This window comes from Paroedura picta, chromosome 18 (assembly GCF_049243985.1).
Source record: "Paroedura picta isolate Pp20150507F chromosome 18, Ppicta_v3.0, whole genome shotgun sequence".
In the NCBI taxonomy this organism is placed as follows: Eukaryota; Metazoa; Chordata; class Lepidosauria; order Squamata; family Gekkonidae; genus Paroedura; species Paroedura picta.
In genome coordinates, this window is record NC_135386.1 from 10,460,677 (window position 1) to 10,481,219 (window position 20,543).

The 20,543-nt window shown below is 47.3% G+C and overlaps 1 protein-coding gene across 4 annotated transcripts in view; it reads right to left on the reverse strand.

Annotated features, from left to right (window-relative positions):
* ARNT2 (aryl hydrocarbon receptor nuclear translocator 2) overlaps nt 1-12,770 on the reverse strand; it is a 138,601-nt gene extending 125,831 nt beyond the window's left edge. For all 4 annotated transcript variants that reach the window (XM_077318052.1, XM_077318051.1, XM_077318049.1 and 1 more), the window contains exon 1: nt 12,615-12,770. In XM_077318052.1, coding sequence (XP_077174167.1) covers nt 12,615-12,645 — 31 coding nt within the window. In that variant the 5' untranslated portion in view covers nt 12,646-12,770. The remainder of the gene's footprint in view (nt 1-12,614) is intronic.
* Nucleotides 12,771-20,543: the final 7,773 nt, after the last annotated feature.

Consider the following 20,543-nt stretch of genomic DNA (forward strand, 5'->3'; position numbering starts at 1 on the left):
GCCTCTGGGACCAGTACGTATGTCATGCAGAAAACCAGGGAAGGGTTTGTAAGGGCCTTGAAATCAAGGCTAAGTGCCAGGAAATATGCCCATATTTCCCTGATTTAACAACCAGGAGACTAGTTGTTCTTTTGGTTAATATACTTGAAAAACTGCATTCTGTGGCAGATTAGAAAAAGAATCACCTGAAGGGGGGCATCATGGGAGTTCACAGCAGGCGAAATATGGCTTATTTACACATTTGGATCCCACCCCTTCCTTCAAGCAGCTTAAGGTGAAAAAAATAGTAGTAGAAGTGTCTCATAGTGGCCTTCCCTTCCTCTCCCGACAACAGACACCCTGTGAGGGAGGTGGGGCTGAGAGAGCTCTGCTCTGTGAGAACAGCACTATGAGAACTGTGACTGCCTGTGGAGGAGCGGGGAATCAAACTCAGCTCACCAGATTAGAAGCTGCCGCTCTTAACCGCGCCACCAAGCTGGTCATACTCATGACTTTCCCCTTCTCCGCTCTGTTCACCCAACAACCTAGTGAAGTAGTTTAGGCTTAAAGAAAGTGCCTGGTTAAAAATCACCTGAAAGAAAGAAAGAAAGAAAGAAAGAAAGAAAGAAAGAAAGAAAGAAAGAAAGAAAGAAAGAAAGAAAGAAAGAAAGAAAGAAAGAAAGAAAGAAAGAAAGAAAGAAAGAAAGAAAGAAAGAAAGAAAGAAAGAAAGAAAGAAAGAGGAGGGAGGGAGGGAGGGAGGGAGGGGGAGAGAGTGAGAGAGAGAAAGGAAGGAAGGAAGGAAGGAAGGAAGGAAGGAAGGAAGGAAGGAAGGAAGGAAGGAAGGAAGGAAGGAGTCGGATTTCCCTGAAGAGTCCAAATAGTCGTGTTCACGTGATATCTCTGAGCACACATACAGCCTGCATCTACATGCACAATCTGTCTGTAAGAAAGAACAAAGAGAAAGGCTTTCTCGACTGGGGTTTCGTGAAGATCAGTGAAGTCAGAGGAATGCCAACGGGAAAGTCCTCAAGAGCATGGGATAGGCTAGTCATGAGGAGACTAGAATCTGCACAGCGGTCTTTCTGGGACCAGGACGGTCTTTGTGGGTTTCATGGCAGGCCAGTGTTTCACTGCATTGTGTGTTTATTCGCTGTTTTGCTTCAATGTATGTTCATCAGCACTTTTCTCTCTCAGAGCAAATCTGTCACAGCAAACAGCAGCTGCCTCAAACATACTCGGAGAAAGCACATTTCAGCCTCGTATACCAAATTCTTCAAGATCTGTCTAGCAACACTACTAAATATTTCAGAATTCTCCCTGTTTTCAGCCCCACTGGGTCAGCAAGCTGGACTTTTCCACCCGTGCCCGAGGCCCTCCTCATCAACAGACCTAAGATGAGTTTAACTTTTCAAAGCGGAATCCTTGACAGGAAGAGAAAATGAGTAATGGATTCCCTAGTCAGCCTCTTTTTTAGGGTTTGCTGATCGGTTATCTAGTTTCCACACGTGGGACACCCCCTGCCCTGGGGAAAGCAGGCCCAAGTTCAACCGGTTTTGCTCAATGGCTGTCCCCCTTCAGCAAGATGAATGGAAAGTTCAGGCAGACACTCGAATTCTCAGCCCGGAAAATAAAGGCAGCCCCAGGGGTGGCAAGCACAAAAATAGCACCCCATTAACCTTTCCATACTATAGCTCTGCCAAAAGATCCAAATAGCAACAGTTGTGTAATACCTTGATCAGGTCAACGGCAAAGTCACACAGAAACAAGCCTGCTTTTTAGCGCCACGGTGTCCTCCTTCAGGCTGCACACTAGGCAGATATCCACACAAAAGCTCAAGGATGACAGGGAAAGACTCACCAAGGTGTTGCTACGCGTGATAAAAATGGGTAAGTAGGCAGAAAAAAGGAGGAGGAGGTCAGTTATCTAAGAGGCCAAAGCTGAAAGTGAGCTGAGACTGGCCAGGGAAGCCCAATATAACAAGAAAAGCTTCAGATATGTGAGAAGATGTAAGCTAAATGAAGCAATAAGACCGCTCTTGGGTGAAGACAGAGAGACTTTGACAGAGGACAGGGAGAAACCAGAAAGGCTCAGCACCTATTTTGTCTCTGTTTTCCCCCCAGAAAAATATGGACACATCTCGGGATGGTAGTAGGCAAGGTATTGTGTCTGTATGGCAGGCTGACACGGGCAGAGAGGTTGTCAAATGGCACCCGCCTACACTGGATGAGTTCAAATCTCCTGGGCCAGATGGTGTGCACCCAAGAGTGCTCAAAGAACTTTCTGGACCGCTTGCAGCACCCTTGCCCATCAGTTTTGGGACCTCTTGGAGGACTGATGGACCAGAAGACTGATGGACCAATCTTCAAAAAAAGGGAAGAGTGGTGAACCAAGAAACTACAGGTCAGTGAGTCTGACCTCTGTTGTGGGGAAGATAATGGAGCAGATTTTAAAGGGGATGATTTGCAAGCATCTGAAGGACAATTTGGTGATCCAGGGAACTCAGCATGGATTTGTCTCAAATAGGTTTTGCCAGACCAACCAGGTTGCCTTCTTTGACCAGAGTAGTTCATCAGTGAAACTGTCTAAGGATGTGGTGAGCTCCCCCTCGCTACCTGTCCTTTGAACATCTGGCCACAGTGATCCAAGCAAGGAGGCTCAAAGCGGCTTACAGTCGCCTTCCCTTTCCTCTCCCCACAACAGACACCCTGTGGGGTGGGTGAGGCTGAGAGAGCCCTGATATTCCTGCTCGGTCAGAACAGCTTTATCAGTGCCGTGGCGAGCCCAAGGTCACCCAGCTGGCTGCATGTGGAGGAACAGGAATCAAACCTGGCATGCCAGATTAGAAGTCCGCACTCCTAACCACTACGTCAAACTGGAAACGTGGTTGCCAAAGGATCCGGTGGCTCGACACGATCAAAGCCAATACAAGGAGGACCATGAACCAACTAAAAGAAGCAGTCAGAGACAGGGACGCATGGTGGAGACTTTCCTATAGAATCACCGAGGGCTGGACATGACTGAATGGATAACATCATCATCATCATCATCATCTGAGCAAGGGACAGTTTATCTGTTCCACTTACTATTTTTGGTAAGGCCTTAGAGGAGGAGTGTGTCTCATGGCTTAAGTGCCTCTCAGTGCTGAACACACACTCAGGGCAGCTGTCCCGCCCCTGCGTGCCTCCTCCTCCAACCAGTTTGCCTCCAGCGGCCAGCCAATCGCATCCCATCCCCCACCCCTGACCACCCCCCTCCTCCTTCCTCTTCCATCTGAGGCTCGGAGGCTGCAGACCCCTGCTGTGTGTGAGCTGCCCCTGCCAATGAATTCCATATCAGCTGCCTGCAGCCTTTCCAGGTCCTTTGAGGGGGAGGCCGTCCGCAGAGTTCTTCCACCCCACCCCCCTAATCTAGCGCCCATGGTATTCCTGAATGCAACGGGCTTGGTCCGTAGTACATTAATAATGTTCATAATGTTATAATGTTCATAGTGTTAACACATGTTGAGTCTAACTTCTTGTACTGTACCAATATTACAACGGGATTGTGAACTGTGAATTCATACCGTAAACCGCCCTGAGCCACAGTAAATTAAGCAAATAAATAAACCATTTGAAACCATGCACGTGTAAGGGAAGCAACGAGCCAAAATGCAGGTTTCCATCCAACAGTTAATAGCCTTTTACGCTTGTGCAATGTATTTCTGAAGTGGTGACAAGAGCAAGCGGTGTTTTCCAGCTCCAGTGTTTGGAGGGAGGGGGGGGGCTTCCTGGCCTATTCTCCCCGCTGAACAGAACTGGGACTTGAGCACTGCTAAGCCCCACCCCCAAGAGTGGCCAGCGTTCATTCATATTTGAACAATGGTAACCAAGAAGCAGAAACACTGCCGAGCTTAGCGGTACAGTTTCTAAAAGAACGATCCTGCTAGGTACAGATCAAAAGGATCTGAAAGAGGAGGAAGAAGGGGGGTGGGAAACAGCAACAAGACGGTTGGAACTAAAAGAAAACTTCAGAAGACAAAAGAAAAAGGGACGCAGGAGAGGCAAGTTAAAAGGGCAAGGATGCATCAAATTGCAAGGTGGCGTAAGAAGCAAAAGGACCCAGTGTGGCCTGCCAGGCCCCCTCCTGGATACCCTGCTTCCTGCCCCGAGAAGCTCCATCCTGCTACAGGCAGAATTATTTCAGTCCTTCTCTTTCCTGCAATTGCCAGGAGCCAACTGAAGCTTCAGAAGGGCCCCCCTTATATTAGAAAGAAATCCTGCTCTGAGACCGTTTACGCACTGGTGGTTTTATGCTGGGCTGCAGGCTGGAGTTTTAGTTATGGCAGATTGCCCCACCTCTTCCTGCACCCACACGGGGGAGCATTTGGCCTGCTGCACCTCATCTGGCCCGGATTTGTGCTCCTGTACGGGAGCTGGGGCAGTTAAGTTCCCAGTGCGTAAATGGTCTGAGAGAGGCTAGCAGAAGATGGTGTTAGAAGGTTCTCTTTGGATTTCTACGTAGCCAGCAAGCCTCTCGGTCACATCGCTTCTCTAACCAGGAAGGTTTTCTAACAGCACAAGGAAGGGAAAGCCTTAACGCTATACTGGTAAAAAAAAAAAAAATTGGTAGTCTTCACAGAGACTGTCTCCTTACTAGCAAATAGCGTTCAGATTTGCCTTTTTAAAGGCTCGACTTTTCTGTCGGTTTCTGCATTAAGATCCACCTTTCCTGAATTGACATCTGACTTACCGCGTGTTTTGCAAATTCCCGGTTACAGCAGGTTCATCACCCAAGGCAGAATCTAACATGGGTCTGCCCAATCGGGAAGGGGTTCCCCCCCCCATTTTGAGTCATTTGGACATGCCCCTTTCTTCATTGCCCTCCCCCTCCCTTCCTCCGCTCCAAAAAATCTGCCTGATCGCATTACAACGTTGTTTCTGGTTAATATCCTCATTTGTGCAGCCAGCTATAGTTTGTGGTCCCAACCACGGACAGAGATTTTCAAAAATCAGTCTGAGCATTCAGGCCACGCACCACCATTTGTGGCTGAAGAAGCAGCTGCAGTCCCTAGCTTGAAATTCCATTTTTTGTGGTCTCAAAGGGTTTTTGGGGCCATCTATAATTAACATCCTAATTAACTGGTATCACGGTTTATAAGCCAGGGTTTCTTATAATATCTGCATGGAACTTCCATCCGTAAGAGTATCCAGAGATCTCTGGGCAGGGGCAGATGTAAGCATCGTGAAGGAGTTTGGCGTAAAATCAGAACCACACATGGCATTTCTGCCGTTGTTTCCAACTCAGGCCAACACATTTTCTTCTCTTCTCAGCCTGAAGCATGGTTAAGTGGCTTCCGGGCACCACCATAAAGCCATGTATAATTTAGGCTACGCATAAGTAGAATTTACACTAGAAAGTTTAAATGTTTGCATAGGCCAATGCCTGGAAATCCGAGGCGACTCTCTTTTTAAAGAAACAAAACTTCCCTTGTAAACCAGAGGTGTTGAGAGAAATAACTGCCCATTATATCAAGTTATGCTTGGTCTGATACATTTGAAATTAAAAGCCATATCGCTGGATGACCTGAAGCAATGCATAGAATCGTCATAGAATCATAGAGTTGGAAGGGGCCATACAGGCCATCTAGTCCAACCCCCTGCTCAATGCAGGATCAGCCCAAAGCATCCTAAAGCATGGATGCCCCCCCATAACAAACACACACACCCAATGACATCTACGCACACACGCACACACAGAGGTATCAATGGATTGTGGACAAAAAGCAGAAAAGTTATAAACTTCACAGGAAGAAAAATTCTTGCTAAAAGCCTCCACTATTAAGTCCTCAATGACAAAGCTATTTTGCAAAAGATGAGACTTTTCTCCAGCCGGCAGCCCCACTGCAGCTGATATAATTACAATGCTCTGCTTTCTCCCAAGGACAGAGTTAAATTGATTTTTGGAGCTTACTGGACACGATGCACCCAGATACAAGTCAAGGTGCTGCTCCAGCACCAAAATAGAACATCTGTCTTTATAATTTACTTTTTTAAAAAACAAGAAAGATAATAAAAAGAAAATGGCAGAAAAAAAAATAATTGTATGTATCAAAAGACCATATATGGCAAAGTATATGAAACAGAAAATATTTCTTCCCATCACCCCTTCACTACATTGAAAGGTTTTTTGGGTTACTGTTTACAAAATATTATAAAACTTATTTCTGTGTGGATACAATTCTATTTATCATTTTACATTTCAAAACATACAACTAACCTGTTTTTCAACTGAATTATTAATTTCCCCATTGCTGCATACTCAATACTGTATATTTTTGCTATTTCTGCATACTTGCTGTTACTTTTGACAAACAGATAATAACAAAAATACAGAAAGGAGAACTATTGTATATCTTACTGTAGATTTTTTAAAAGTTTCTCTCAAAACCCACTTTCCTTACACATATTTATACTTTCCATACACACATTTATATTCAACATTTTACAATTCCAAATGATTTTCATTCTGCTTCAGTACTTATTCTGTCTCTGTTTTTCCCCAGAAGCTTATGGAGACATCTAGGGATAGTACTAGTCAAGGAGGCAAGTTGACATCGACAGAGACATTGTCAAGAGACACTTGGCTGCACTGGATGAGTTCAGATCCCCTGGACTGGATGGTGCACCTAGAGTGCTCAAATAATTTTCTGCAGAGTTTATGGAACCTTTGTCCATCATCTTGAGGACCTCTTGGAGGACTGGAGAGGTGCCAGAAGACTGGACGAGAGCGAATGTTATCCCAGTCTTCAAAAAAGGGAGGAGAGTTGACCCAGGAAACTACAGGACAGTGAATCTGACCTCTGTTGCGGGGAAGATCTGCAAACATCTGAAGGACAACTTTGTGATCCTTGGAAGTCAGAACAGAGGACCTCTGTTGGTTGCTGGATTTAATTTCGGCCAACTCCTCCTTGCCACGGCCACCAGGCACCTGGTCAAAGAATCTGGGGGTGCAGACAGATGGTCACCCATCATCTGAATTAGCTGGGTGTCGTCACTGTACTGGTGACAACCCAGTCCAAATCATGGACCAGTAGGGCAAGGGCGTGCATGTCAATATTAAATAACATCAGGGAGAGAATATTAGGGCTCACCACTGAGATATTGTCTCCCCTTTGTCCCCGACCTCGGGTCAGGGCTATTTACAGCTACGCCTTGAATCCCCATATTGGCTAGGCATTGGGATAACAGCCTATGATCAGCTGTCCAATCGAGTCTAGTTAGAGCAGGAGCACAGACCAGCCTGGATCAAACTGTCTCCAGAGATTATCTGTGAGAGCGATCAGAGCTGGCCATGGCAGAAACCAGATTAGAATGGTTTCTTCCGGGAAACTCTGTAGCTGTCCCGTGACCACCTACTCAACTACCTTCCCCAGAAATGGCAGATTCAAGGCTGGGTGGTAGTTGGCTGGGTCAGATTGGTCCAGCCCTGTTTTTTTCAGAAGTAGCATGTCCACAGCCTCCTTTAATTACCGAGAAAGTCCCAGGGACAAGTTGTTAATCTCCCAGAGAAGGGCCCTTGCTGCCAGCTTTCACCAGCCATGAGGAATATGGGTCTAGGGCATGGGTAGTCAACCTGTGGTCCTCCAGATGTCTATGGACTACAATTCCCATGAGCCCCTGCCAGCAAACGCCCCTGCACCACTTTTAAAGTGGACTTTGCCTCTAGAATCTAAATAAACCACTGCCTCATACTTGCTTGAAGCCACTGAGCCTGATGCACCTAGGGTTGGGCTGTTAATTTTATTTATTTACTTCATTTATATACCACCTTTCTCCACTGTCCTCCCATTTCATCTTCCTACCTGCAACCCTGTGAGGTAGGTGAGGCTCAGGATCATCCAGAAAGCTTCCAAAGCAGAGAAGTGATACAAACCTGTGTCTCTGATCCTAATCCGATACTGCGTGAAGATGCTCTCAAGGCAGTTCTGCCCCCCCCCTCCCCTACATCTGCTGAGTTTAGGAAGGAACCATTTATCTTGATAAGAGTTTCATTTCCTCAAGAAATGGGTACAGAACAGACCACTGGCCCGGAGATCCCTTTTTAATTGAAAACTTTAAAAAATCTTAAATGAAAATTCATATGGAATGCTAGATTATGAAATAAGCCTCCTTTGGCTTCTCATGCTGAAATGGGGTGAGCGTTTTAAAGATGAAACTTGTTTGACCTACATAATTGCCATGCAAGTGGAGGATGAAAAGTGAAGGGGAGCTGTTTTGTTTTTTTTTCTTTCTCTCTCTCTCTCTCTCTTCTCTGAATACTGGACTGACTTCCTGTTGAAAACAACCTGAAACCTTCTTCAGGAAACCCCAGAACTGGAGCAATTTTGCAGAATAGGTTGGGGAAGCATAGCTATGTACATGCACACCTGGGGGCCCTCCCCTTCCCATTCCCCACAGGCCCATCATTAGCCATATCACCCAATAAATGTCTAACAAATTAATTTTAAAAATTAATTAACACACAAATTTAAGAAACTCTTCCAGGGCTGTCAAGAATCCCTAGGATTTCACAGAATCATAGAGTTGGAAGGGGCCACACAGGCCATCTAGTCCAACCCCCTGCTCAACGCAGGATCAGCCCTAAGCATCCTAAAGCATCCAAGAAAAGTGTGTATCCAACCTTTGCTTGAAGACTGCCAGTGAGGGGGAGCTCACCACCTCCTTAGGCAGCCTATTCCACTGCTGAACTACTCTGACTATGAAATTTTTTTTCTTGATATCTAGTCTATATCGTTGTACTTGAAGTTTAAACCCATTACTGCGCGTCCTTTCCTCTGCAGCCAACGGAAACAGCATCCTGCCCTCCTCCAAGTGACAACCTTTCAAATACTTAAAGAGGGCTATCATGTCCCCTCTCAACCTCCTTTTCTCCAGGCTGAACATTCCCAAGTCCCTCAAGCTATCTTCATGGGGATTGGTCCCTTGGCCCCAGATCATCCTCGTCGCTCTCCTCTGTACCCTTTAAATTTTATCTACGTCCTTCTTGAAGGGAGGCCTCCAGAACGGAAACCCTGTTCATTTCATGAAACCCTGGTTGAGAATGCCTGTATTAAATAACATAGGATAAAACAGTTAAAACACCATAGAATAAAACAGAATTGCCTCTGCATCCTTAGTAGCAGCCTTTCCCATATCACTTCTTATGTTTGCCAGAGTGTGGATATTACAAGGGAAAGTATTGGCGGGGGGGGGGGGGAGGTTTCTTAGATGTAACTGGCAGCCTGGCCTCAACCAAATGCCTGGTGGAAGTTCCAACGGAGCTTGTGTCTCCCCCAGGAGCTCATTCCACCAGATCGGGGCCGGGACCGAAAATGATCCTCCAGGCCTTCCTATCCTCTACCATTCCCCAGAATCCATTTAAGTTCTTCCGGTGTCATATCGTTTTGCCTATTGGAACTGTCCATAGAGTTTTCATGGCAAAGATACAGGAGTGGTTGGCCATTTCCTTCTCCAGTGGATCACCTTTTGTCAGAGCTCTTTGTTACGACCTGTCTTGGGTGGCCCTGCACGGCATAGCTCATAGCTTCACTGAGCTACGTAAGTCCCTATGCCACGACAAGGCAGCGATCCTTGAAGGGGTCATTCATTCATTCATTCATTCATTCATTCATTCATTCATTCATTCATTCATTCATTCATTCATTCAATATACCGCCCTCCCTGGAGGCTCAGGGAAGTTTACATGAAACAAGAAACAGTACAGGTAACTCCATTTTCTAGAAAAGATCCCCACTGATAGAAGCATGAAGGCGTAACGGATGGCAGAATGAATTCATGTTACATACCAGGTAACTGGGGGTGGAGGATGTATAATTTAAATTAGCGATTAAATTAGATATAATGTCTAGATTAGTGATCCCCAACCTGTGGGCCGGTCCGTCGACTAATCGGAGGTGTGCCGCGAAGGACGCCTTCATCCCCCCCGGTCCTTTACAACACACTTTGGGTGTCATTGTCTCCCATCACTATTTCGATGCAGAGAAACAAGCTCAGGGTTCCCATTGATTTGTCATTGTCATGAGTTAAAATTTCCATGAAAATAAAATGTTCCTTATGTTCATTGTTGTGACGTGTCTGTATCTTATTTTGAAGGGATGTTTAAACATTACCATAGCGATCAGAGAGTGTTAGGGCAGTGGTTGAGAGTAGAGGAGTAAACTACCCCCCCACACCGGGCCTCAGTAAAAGGTGTCGAGTGGTCCCCGGCGTTAAGTGGTCTCCGGTGATAAAAAGGTTTGGGACCACTGATTTAAATCACATAATAACTTCCTCAACCTAATCATTGACATGTTACCCAACAGACTCATGGACCTTCCTTCAATTCATAAGAACAATGCTGTTCTTAAAAACCTACAAGTCCAAAAACCCAAACAGTCAACCTTCCCAATGACCCCATGCAGAATCTGACACATTTAAAAACTAGTACAAATAGCTTCTCCATCACCTCAGAACATGAGAGCCTAAAAATCATAAAGTTTGCTCTCTTGATTCTGAAAGGTTAATTTGAGCCCTGTTTAAAAGCACGGTGGCAGATTTGGCCCCAAATACACATTAAGCTGGCTGTGTGACAGGAGAAGGGATGAGGCCAACTTTTTCACTGGCCACTGCTCTTCTGCAGACTCCGCAGCGACTCACCCTGAAGATATGGGCAAGCAGAGACATGTCACCACTTTCAGGTAGAGGCCCTGGTTCAGTGGCAGATTATCTGCTTGGCATGTAGAAGTCAGGTTGATAATAGTTCAGAAGATTTAGTAGCAGGTGCTGTGAAAGACTGGATCACCACTACCAGTCAGTGGTCAAGAATGGCCTTGGCACACCAACTGTTTGGATGTATATGCCCACACATCAGCCTTCTTCTGAAAAGACCTAAGATCAAAGCAAGGCATGGTGGCCAACTGGGAACACTAAGTGGATCAGGGAAAGCAAGGCAGCCCTCAGAGAAATCCTGTTTCCTCTGGGACAGGTGGCTGGCTAGGTCTCCTCCCAACCTATGCCACATCAATGCTTCACATGCATCACTGGATGAATATACAACCTGCATGTACAAGAATAAATCTATTTATTTGTTGTTGCCGTTGCTGCCTGCAAGTCACAGCTGATTATGAAGACCCTGTAGGCTTCGAGAAACTTTAGGATGCTTTCTGCTTTAGGATGCTTTGGGCTGATCCTGTGTTTGGCAGGGGGTTGGACTAGATGGCCTGTATGGCCCCTTCCAACTCTATGATTCTATAAACCCCGGAAGTGGTGCAATCGTGCAAAATATGGTTGGGAAGCTACGCTGTGAACACGCCCACCTGGGACCCTCCCCTTCCATGAGCTGGCAGGGGCTCATGGGACTTGTAGTCCATGGACAAGCCACAGTTTGGCCACCCTTGCTGTCTTTGCATAGCAACCTTGGATTTCTCTGATGGTCTCCCATACCCATTACACAGGACCCAACTTACACAGGTGAATCACAGCCATGTATATGAAAGAGCAAATCCACATTCCCTGACTACAGGAAACCAGGGGCCAGACGGCATTTGAGCCGTACACAGGCTGGACATCACATGCCAACCACACCACATGCCTCTCAAGCTACCATTTGTGCGTACCTCCCTCATCTGCACAGAAAGTCCAACTCCTTGATGCTTCAACTCTCTTCTGCAGCAATATGGCTCCAGGCCAGTTCCAAGGGCTCCTTCTCCCCCAGCACCTGTGGCCTGCTAGGGACTGAGTCTGGAATGGCTAGATTCCCCACCACCACCACCCCTACTGGAGGGGGAGGAGGTCAGCTCCAGGTTGGGAAACTTTTGGAGACCTGGGCAGGGAGCCTGAGAAGGGCAGGCGCCTCAGTGAGGCATAATACATCCACTTTCTGTCGCCTGGAAATGAGCTGCTTGGGCAGAAGGTCCCGCCTGGAGGCTGGCATCCCGGAATCCCAATGGGGTGCAATGCCACAGAGCTCGCCCTCCAAAAGCACCCATTTCCTCGAGGGGGAGGATCTAATCCAGGGGTAGTCAAACTGCGGCCCTCCAGATGTCCGTGGACTACAATTCCCAGGAGCCCCTGCCAGCATTCGCTGGCAGGGGCTCCTGGGAATTGTAGTCCACGGACATCTGGAGGGCCGCAGTTTGACTACCCCTGATCTAATCTCTATCGCCTAGAGCAGGGGTAGTCAACCTGTAGTCCTCCAGATGTCCATGGACTACGATTCCCACAAACCCTTGCCAGCAAACGCTGACGGGGGCTCGTGGGAATTGTAGTCCATGGACATCTGGAGGACCACAGGTTGACTACCCCTGGCCCTAGAGGTAGTCAACCGGTGGCCCTCCAGATGTCCATGGACTACAATTCCCATGAATGCAGGCAGGGGCTCATGGGAATTGTAGTCCATGGACATCTGGCGCTCCCTCGAGGCTGGCGTCCCTCAGCGCATCCCTTTTCTGCAGGGGAGCTGATCTCGGGGTGCAACCCTGCACGCCTCCCCCCCCGCCCTCCAATGCATCCATTTTCCCCGGGGAGACGGACCTCTGCAGCCCGCGGCCGGGCGGGGATGCCGCAGGGGGGGGCCCCGCTGCGCACAAAGGCGCCGCCGCGGCCGGGCGCCTACTCACCGGGAGGGTTGGCAGCGGCCGGCGTGGCCATGGCGCCGGGGGCCGGCTCCCGCGGAGGGCGGGGAGCGAGGCGGCGGGCGCACAAAGGAGGCAGGCCGCCCGCGCGCAGCTGCGCAAGATGTCCGATCGCGCCGCCGCGAGATGCTCCCGCCTCCCCCCCCCCCCCCTCTCCGCCCCGCTCGCCCCGCTTCTGCTCATGCTCCGGCTCCCCCCCCCCCCCGCCGCCCCAGCGAGCATGTGCCGAGGGGCTCGCTCACGGGCGCCGGACGCCTGAAGCCGCCGCTGCCCTCACTTTGCCCGCAGTTGCCTTCCCCAGGCGCCTCCTGGACATGCCCTCTGGGGAAGCACGAAAGCTCATCCCGAAGGTGCCATTTGGGGAAGGGGACCAGGTTGCCCCACTTTGGGACAGGATGCCCCACTTTTGGCCCACTGGCAAATTGTACTTACGTTAAAAGTAAAATATCTATATATATCTATATCTATATATCTATTATATATCTATATATATCTATATATATATATCTATATCTATCTCTCTCTATATATATATAGATATAGATATAGATATAGATATATTGCAGCAGGGGTAGTCAACCTGTGGTCCTCCAGATGTCCATGGACTACAATTCCCATGAGCCCCTGCCAGCGTTTGCTGGCAGGGGCTCATGGGAATTGTAGTCCATGGACATCTGGAGGACCACAGGTTGACTACCCCTGTATTACAATACTATTTTTGCATTCTATGCATTCTAGGAAACTTTATGTTGCTCCATATAGACCAAATTTTTAATCAAGAACCCCCTCCCCCCCCCCCGGTCAATGGTGTCCTGCTTTACCAATGTTAAATCTGGTCACCTTACATTTGTGCTCCCCATGCAGTTATTGTACCGTCCTCACAGGGCCGGACTGCAGGTGTTGTTGTTGGGGTGTTCTCTTTTTTGGGGGGGGGGGTCTCCCATCCTCCTTAGTGATTCCACAGGCTTGGGCGATTACTCTGTCTGTTGCTGGATAGGAGGGGAATCATAGAATCTCAGAATCATAGAGTTGGAAGGGGCCATAGAGGCCATCTAGTCCAACCCCCTGCTCAACGCAGGATCAGCCCTAAGCATCCTAAAGCATCCAAGAAAAGTGTGTATCCAACCTTTGCTTGAAGACTGCCAGTGAGGGGGAGCTCACCACCTCCTAAGGCAGCCTATTCCACTGCTGAACTACTCTGACTGTGAAACATTTTTTCTGATATCTAGCCTATATTGTTGCACTTGTAGTTTAAACCCATTACTGCGTGTCCTCTCCTCTGCAGCCAATGGGAACAGCATCCTGCCCTCCAAGTGACAACCTTTCAAATACTTAAGTTGAGAGGGGACCTACCGGCAGGCAGTACAATCAGCTGAGGGATTCTCTTGCGTTTCCCTCAAGACCCACATTGGTGCCTAAATTTGGAACATAAAGGACATTAGGCAGGTAGGGCTCCTCGACTCATTTAACTCACCGGCACTAGGCAGCTCGGGTTCAGGTTCCTGGTCGCTTGGCAGGAAGTAGACTCCCAAAATAAAAGCATAGATTCAAGTAGGCGGCCGTGTTGGTCTGAAGTAGCACAACAAAGGGTCCAATAGCACCTTAAGACCAACAAAGATTTATTCAAGGTGTGACCTTTCGAGCACCTGCACTCTTCCTCAGACAAATGAACAACCATCATAACTGTGTAGATCAGTGATTCCCAAAGTGAGCGCTACCGCCCCCTGGTGGGTGCTGCAGCGATCCAGGGGGGCAGTGATGGGCCACAGGTGCATTTGGGGGCGATGAATAACTGTAAGGGGGCGGTGAAGGCATAAAAGAAAGAAGAGAAGATTTAGAAAAATTAATTTATGTATTCCGCTCATAACGCTGAATTTTTCTTTGAACAACGTACTAGACGTTAGCTCGGTTTCAGCATACTCCCTCACTTGCATTGAGATATGTGCAATCGCGCACTGCTATTGTTCATGCGGTGCCACTGAATTGCCGTTCCAAAACACATGAGTACTACGTGCATTGCTGCGGGCAACTGCCACTCGTGCGATTGGTCAGTCGCAAGGCCAAAGTCTGGAACAGCAGCGGCAGGACTACCAGCATTTTTGGAGCACGCTATGAATCAGGAGATTTCCTGTAATTATTAGGGTGAAATTACAGCGTAATATAACTCTAAGTTAGATTGTCGTGATATTGTACAAGTTAAAGTTAACTAACAAATAGTGCGACTATAATTGGTGAGTATTATTTATTTATTTTGTAATAATTATATGCGCTTTACAAACCTTTTCGCTCCAAAGAACGAGACAGTCTCGCTCCGCGCTTTCGATTCTCTCCGCCGAAGAGCGAGACTGTCTCGCTCTGAATTTTTGAATCATTTTTTTCCAAACTCGTAAACATACCGATAAATATAAAACGTCATCCTTTCTTTGTATTATGTTTTTAGTCTAAAACCAAAATTTCTTACTTATTTATCGGTAATTTATTTATTTATAACCGTTTTCTGATCCCTAAAAAGGTAAAGGTATCCCCTGTGCAAGCACCGAGTCATGTCTGACCCTTGGGGTGACGCCCTCTAGCGTTTTCATGGCAGACTCAATACGGGGTGGTTTGCCAGTGCCTTCCCCAGTCATGACCGTTTACCCCCCAGCAAGCTGGGTACTCATTTTACCGACCTCGGAAGGATGGAAGGCTGAGTCAACCTTGAGCCGGCTGCTGGGATTGAACTCCCAACCTCATGGGCAAAGTTTTCAAGTGACTGCCTTACCACTCTGCGCCACAAGAGGCTCATGTTTCTGATCCCTACTTAAGCCTTTTTGCTAGGCCTGTAAACTATCGATTCTCCGGTAAAGTATTTGTAGAGAAACGGACCGGTTCTCCGGTCCCCACCAGCTGCAGCTATAAATAGGTCAGTCGTATACTTGGAATAGGTCCATTATTTGTAGGAAATAACGTATTTGAGAACCGCTGGTTGCCATCTCTAGCTAGCACCGATGGCGTGACGCCGACGCCGTTCGGCGCGGCTACTCGGTAATTGGACACCAAGCGGCGCATGCCGGTATCACCAGCCGGTATTAATTGCTATTAAAATTTAAAAAGAATCAATTTCCAGGGGGCGCTGAGTAATAATTTTTCTGGAAAGGGGGCGGTAGGCCAGATAAGTTTGGGAACCCCTGGTGTCGATATAAGGTAAGGGCAAATTATGGTAAATTAGTAAACTGGGTCATATCCAAATGATGATGCCATCGGATAAGTCTTTGCTAAAACAGCTAATCAGTCCTTTTGATTTCGGTTGTAGTTCACAAAAACATTGGAGAAAAAAACTGTCTATGTCAGTAATTAATGACAGACACTTTCTGCCATAAAATTGCCAAGCACCCTGAAAAATACTACAAAATAGGTTTCTTAGCTCATTCTAATTAAGAACTGGAGCACAGATGTATGCTGAGCAAGTAAGACTCCCAAGGTCTCATACTATTGGTAAAAACTCCTTTTGAGGAACAACTCACAACATTATGTCATTGGTTTTCCTGTTTTTGGTGTCCCATCTTTTTGTTTTTGTTTCTATCTGTTTGTTTGTAGTTATCACATTGTATGTTTTAGCCCTTGTCTGAAGACGAATTCGAAGCAGAGACCCAATCCGGAAACTCTTTCACAAAGTTTATCAGAATAAACGAGAGAAGACACTTTAATAAGCAAGCTTCTCTACATGAACTTTATTCTATGTTGATGTTTAGAACCAACACAGGTTCTTGTTTTGGTTGCTTTTCACGCCATGTTCTCCAGATTAATGTCCTTTTGTTACTGGAAGTAGCATTGCCACTCACGGTTAACAGGCAGGCTCAAGGAGGACTGAAGAGAGAGACAGGAGGTGATTAAAGGTGGGAGCAGGTATGCAGGCCCCAGCCCCTCCAAGGCAGCGACCCGGGGCCGGCAGAAGGCCAGCACCCACCCCCCAGCAGCGACCCCGAGCCTTCTGCCAATTTTTTATCCCGGATAGGGCTCGCCCTAACTCCTCCCCAGGAGCCCTTAGCCTTTTATTTAATCCGCTCTGCAGGAGCGGTTAAAGATAGGCAGATGAATCTCAGGGGTTAGGACAGCCTGGGAGATGTCAAGACTCTGGTCACATAATCACTGGTTATCTGTTCCCATGGTCTTGCAATGAGTGTCAGTGCCCAGTCATCTTCCCCCAAATAGGAGACTCCTGGGCTGAATCTGTACAGAGCTTTTATTCCAATCCCAGATCGATTCAATCCCTGCCATCTACACTGAATGTGATTTCCATTTTGATTTTGGCCGATTTAAATCTTCTCTCTGCAACAATACTGATTGATCCGGAGTGACCCTACCTTTCCCCCTGATATCCTGGAGTGGATATAACCCTCAATATTTGAAAAATCAGCTTCAGTAAAGGTGCAGCTCACTGCTTTTCCTGAACTTACTTGCTGCCTGGAGCTTCCAATGCTGTAGAAAAGCCCTGATTGGCCAGGGCATCAGTTCAAAGGCTTCCTCGTTCCCAGGCTGCAAGGTCTCCCTTAAACGGGAAGCCCTAACTTCTTTCAGCAGAAGTTCCAGAAGCCCTAACTTCTCTCGGCAGAGATTTGCCTCTTGGATTTATTCCGCCTCCTCTGCTTTCTCCAATCCTCTCCTGCCCCCATCCCCATTCAAGAAAAGAAAGAAAGAGGCTCCTGCTGTGCTTGGCCCCCCCCCCCCCACACACACACACACACTTTCTGAACTTTTCCAATTGAGTGTAGAACACTTTTCTGTTTCATTGGGGAGGGAGGATAGAGGAAGACCCGAGTTCAAATCAATATGAATTCAGCAGGATCCACAATAGAAGAAACAAAGTAAGTGCAGATTCAGCCCTGGTTGAAGAAATTTCTTTAATTCTTTATTCAATTTATATGCCGGCAAGCCAGCTCAGGGCAGTGCACAGCATTGTAATTAGTACCAATAAAAGGTAAAGGTATCCCCTGTGCAAGCACTGAGTCGTGTCTGACCCTTGGGGTGACGCCCTCTAGCGTTTTCATGGCAGACTCAATACGGGGTGGTTTGCCAGTGCCTTCCTCAGTCATTACTGTTTACCCCCCAGCAAGCTGGGTCCTCATTTTACCGGCCTCGGAAGGATGGAAGGCTGAGTCCACCTTGAGCCGGCTGCTGAGATCGAACTCCCAGCCTCATGGGCAAAGCTTTCAGGTGGCTGCCTTACCACTCTGCACCACAAGAGGCTCTTAATTAGTACCAATAAAATTCATTTAAAACAATGAATAACATTTTAAAACCACTAAACATGGCACTTGTGATTAGCAGCAACATTAGTATGACTATTTTTTCTAGATCATTTTGTAACTATAGGTCTCTTTCCAGTTCAAGGTGTTTTCATGGGAGTGTCTTTTGTAGGGGAGGGCGGGATGTTCAATGTGATAGGATCATTGGCCCCAATCACGTGCATGGAAGGAACTGTCTGTCTTGCAGGCCCTGGGGAACTTAGCAACCCCAGATCTCCTCCGGGAGCTCTTTCCACCAAGTGGGGGCCAGGACTAAAAATGTCTTGGCTCTAGTTGACATCAGATATACTTCCTTGGGGCCAAGAACCACCAACTATTTTGTATTTGCAGAATGGAGTACTCTTCAGGAGACATTTAGAGGCAGTCACTCAGGTATGCCAGGTCCAGACCGTGGATGACCTTAAAGGTACAACAAGAAGTTTTTACGATCATTCAGACCAAGTTCAAATGCACAATTAAAATATAAAATAAATGCAAAAAATAGATATTTGAATACAACAGGGGAGTTTAAAATCATCAGAAATATAAAACATGTTGGGGTTAAAACTCATAGTTGAAACAGCATTGGCTAAATATTGAGTCGGTATGTTATTCAGTTAAAGAGTGAACTTTCTGGCTTATATAAATACCATACAGTTTCATCGCAGCTGCACAACAGTTTCTCAGTGTGTGAAGTTATTTGACAGTTTTTTATCAATGGGAAGTTTCAACAACATCCTTTGAAGGGAGTCTCTGATGTTGGTCTAAAGTTGGCTGGATTAGGTTGATCCTTATGGCACTATGGATGGGACAGTGTAGCAGAACACGTATGCCTGTTTCTAACTGATCATAAGCACAGGAACAGAGTCTCTCTGAAAAGGGGATTTCTCTATAGCGGCCTTGCAAAACAGCTGTGCTGAACACCTGGCCTGAGCAAAGCCCCTTCTCTGTTTGTTGGAGCTGGGACTAGCCTGTATCTAATCTGATCTGGAAGCAGGAAGTCCATCAAGATCCCGTTGCCGGCTAATGTCCTTTGTTTAAGAACGGACTTAGCTTGATCATAGAATCATAGAATCATAGAATCATAGAGTTGGACTTGGTCATCTAGTCCAACGCCCTGCACTAGGCAGGACACTCACATCCCAATCGCTCATCTACTGTAACCTGCCACCCCCTTGAGCGTTTGGTGTAGTGGTTAGGAGTGCGGACTTCTAATCTGGCATGCCAGGTTCAGTTCTGCGCTTCCCCACATGCAACCAGCTGGGTGACCTTGGGCTCGCCATGGCACTAATAAAACTGTTCTGACCAAGCAGTGATATCAGCGCTCTCTCAGCCTCACCCACCCCACAGGGTGTCTGTTGTGGGGAGAGGAATGGGAAGGCGACAGTAAGCCGCTTTGAGCCTCCTTCGGGTAGGGAAAAGCGGCATATAAGAACCAACTCTTCTTCTTCTTCTTCTTCTTCTTCCAAAATCAGCCTCTCCATCAGATGGCTATCCAGCCTCACTTTAAAAATTTCCAAAGATGGAGAACCCACCACCTCCTGAGGAAGCCTGTTCCACTGAGAAACCGCTCTAACTGTCAGGAGCTTCTTCCGAATGTTTAGACGGAATTTCTTTTGAAATAATTTCATCCCATTTTGTTCTAGTCCGTCCCTCCGGGGCAAGAGAGAACAACTCTGCTCCATCCTCTATATGGCAGCCTTTTAAATACTTGAAGATGGTTATCAAATTCCCTCTCAGTCGTCTCCTCTCTAGGCTAAACAGACCAAGCTCTCCCAAACTTCTTCATATGTCTTGGTCTCCAAACCCCTTTGTTGCCCTCCTCTGGACACATTCTAGTTTGTCTACATCCCTCTACAACAGGGGTGCTCAAAACTGAACACAGGACTCCAAGTGAGGCCGAACCAGAGCGGAGTACAGTGGTACCATCACCTCCCGTGATCTGGACATGATACTATATTTGAAACAGCCCAAAATCCCATTTGCCTTCTTAGCCACCGAGTCACACTGCTGACTCATGTTCAATGTATGGTTTACTAAGACTCCTTTTTGCACATGCTACTGCCAAGAAATGTCTCCCCCATCTTATATTGGTGTGTTTGGTTTTTCCTACCTAAATGCAGAACTTTATATTTGTCCCTATTTAACTATATTTTATTCAGTTTAGCCCACTTCTCAAGCCTATCAAGACCATCCTGTATTCTGATTCTGTCTTCTGTTGTGTTTGCTACCCCTCCCAGTCTTTGCTCTCAGATACCTCAGTGCCTGGAGCCATCAGCAGGTAAGGGGAGAGGCCCTGGGCAAAGCATCATGGTGAAGGGCCTCCTAGGGAGGGCCTCTTGGCCTGCTAGGCTGGGCCTGCTGAGGAGGGCCTCCCAGTCTGCTGACTGCTCGTTAAGGACTGCTAAGGAGCTGACTGCTAAGGAGCTCTGTCCCAGCTCTGCTAATGAGCTGCCCAGTCCCCACCCGTCCCACTTGATCTCGCTGCAAGCTGCTGCCAAAGGCTACCTTAAGCTGCATGGCCGGGGACCAGGGGCCAGGGGAGGGGACCCTTTCAGGGCCCATTCTTAGGAACAGGCTTTGAAGCTAGTCTGTTATAATTACACTTTCTTGTCCTCGCAGTGTTCCTATGGTGTCCCTGTTCCTTTTC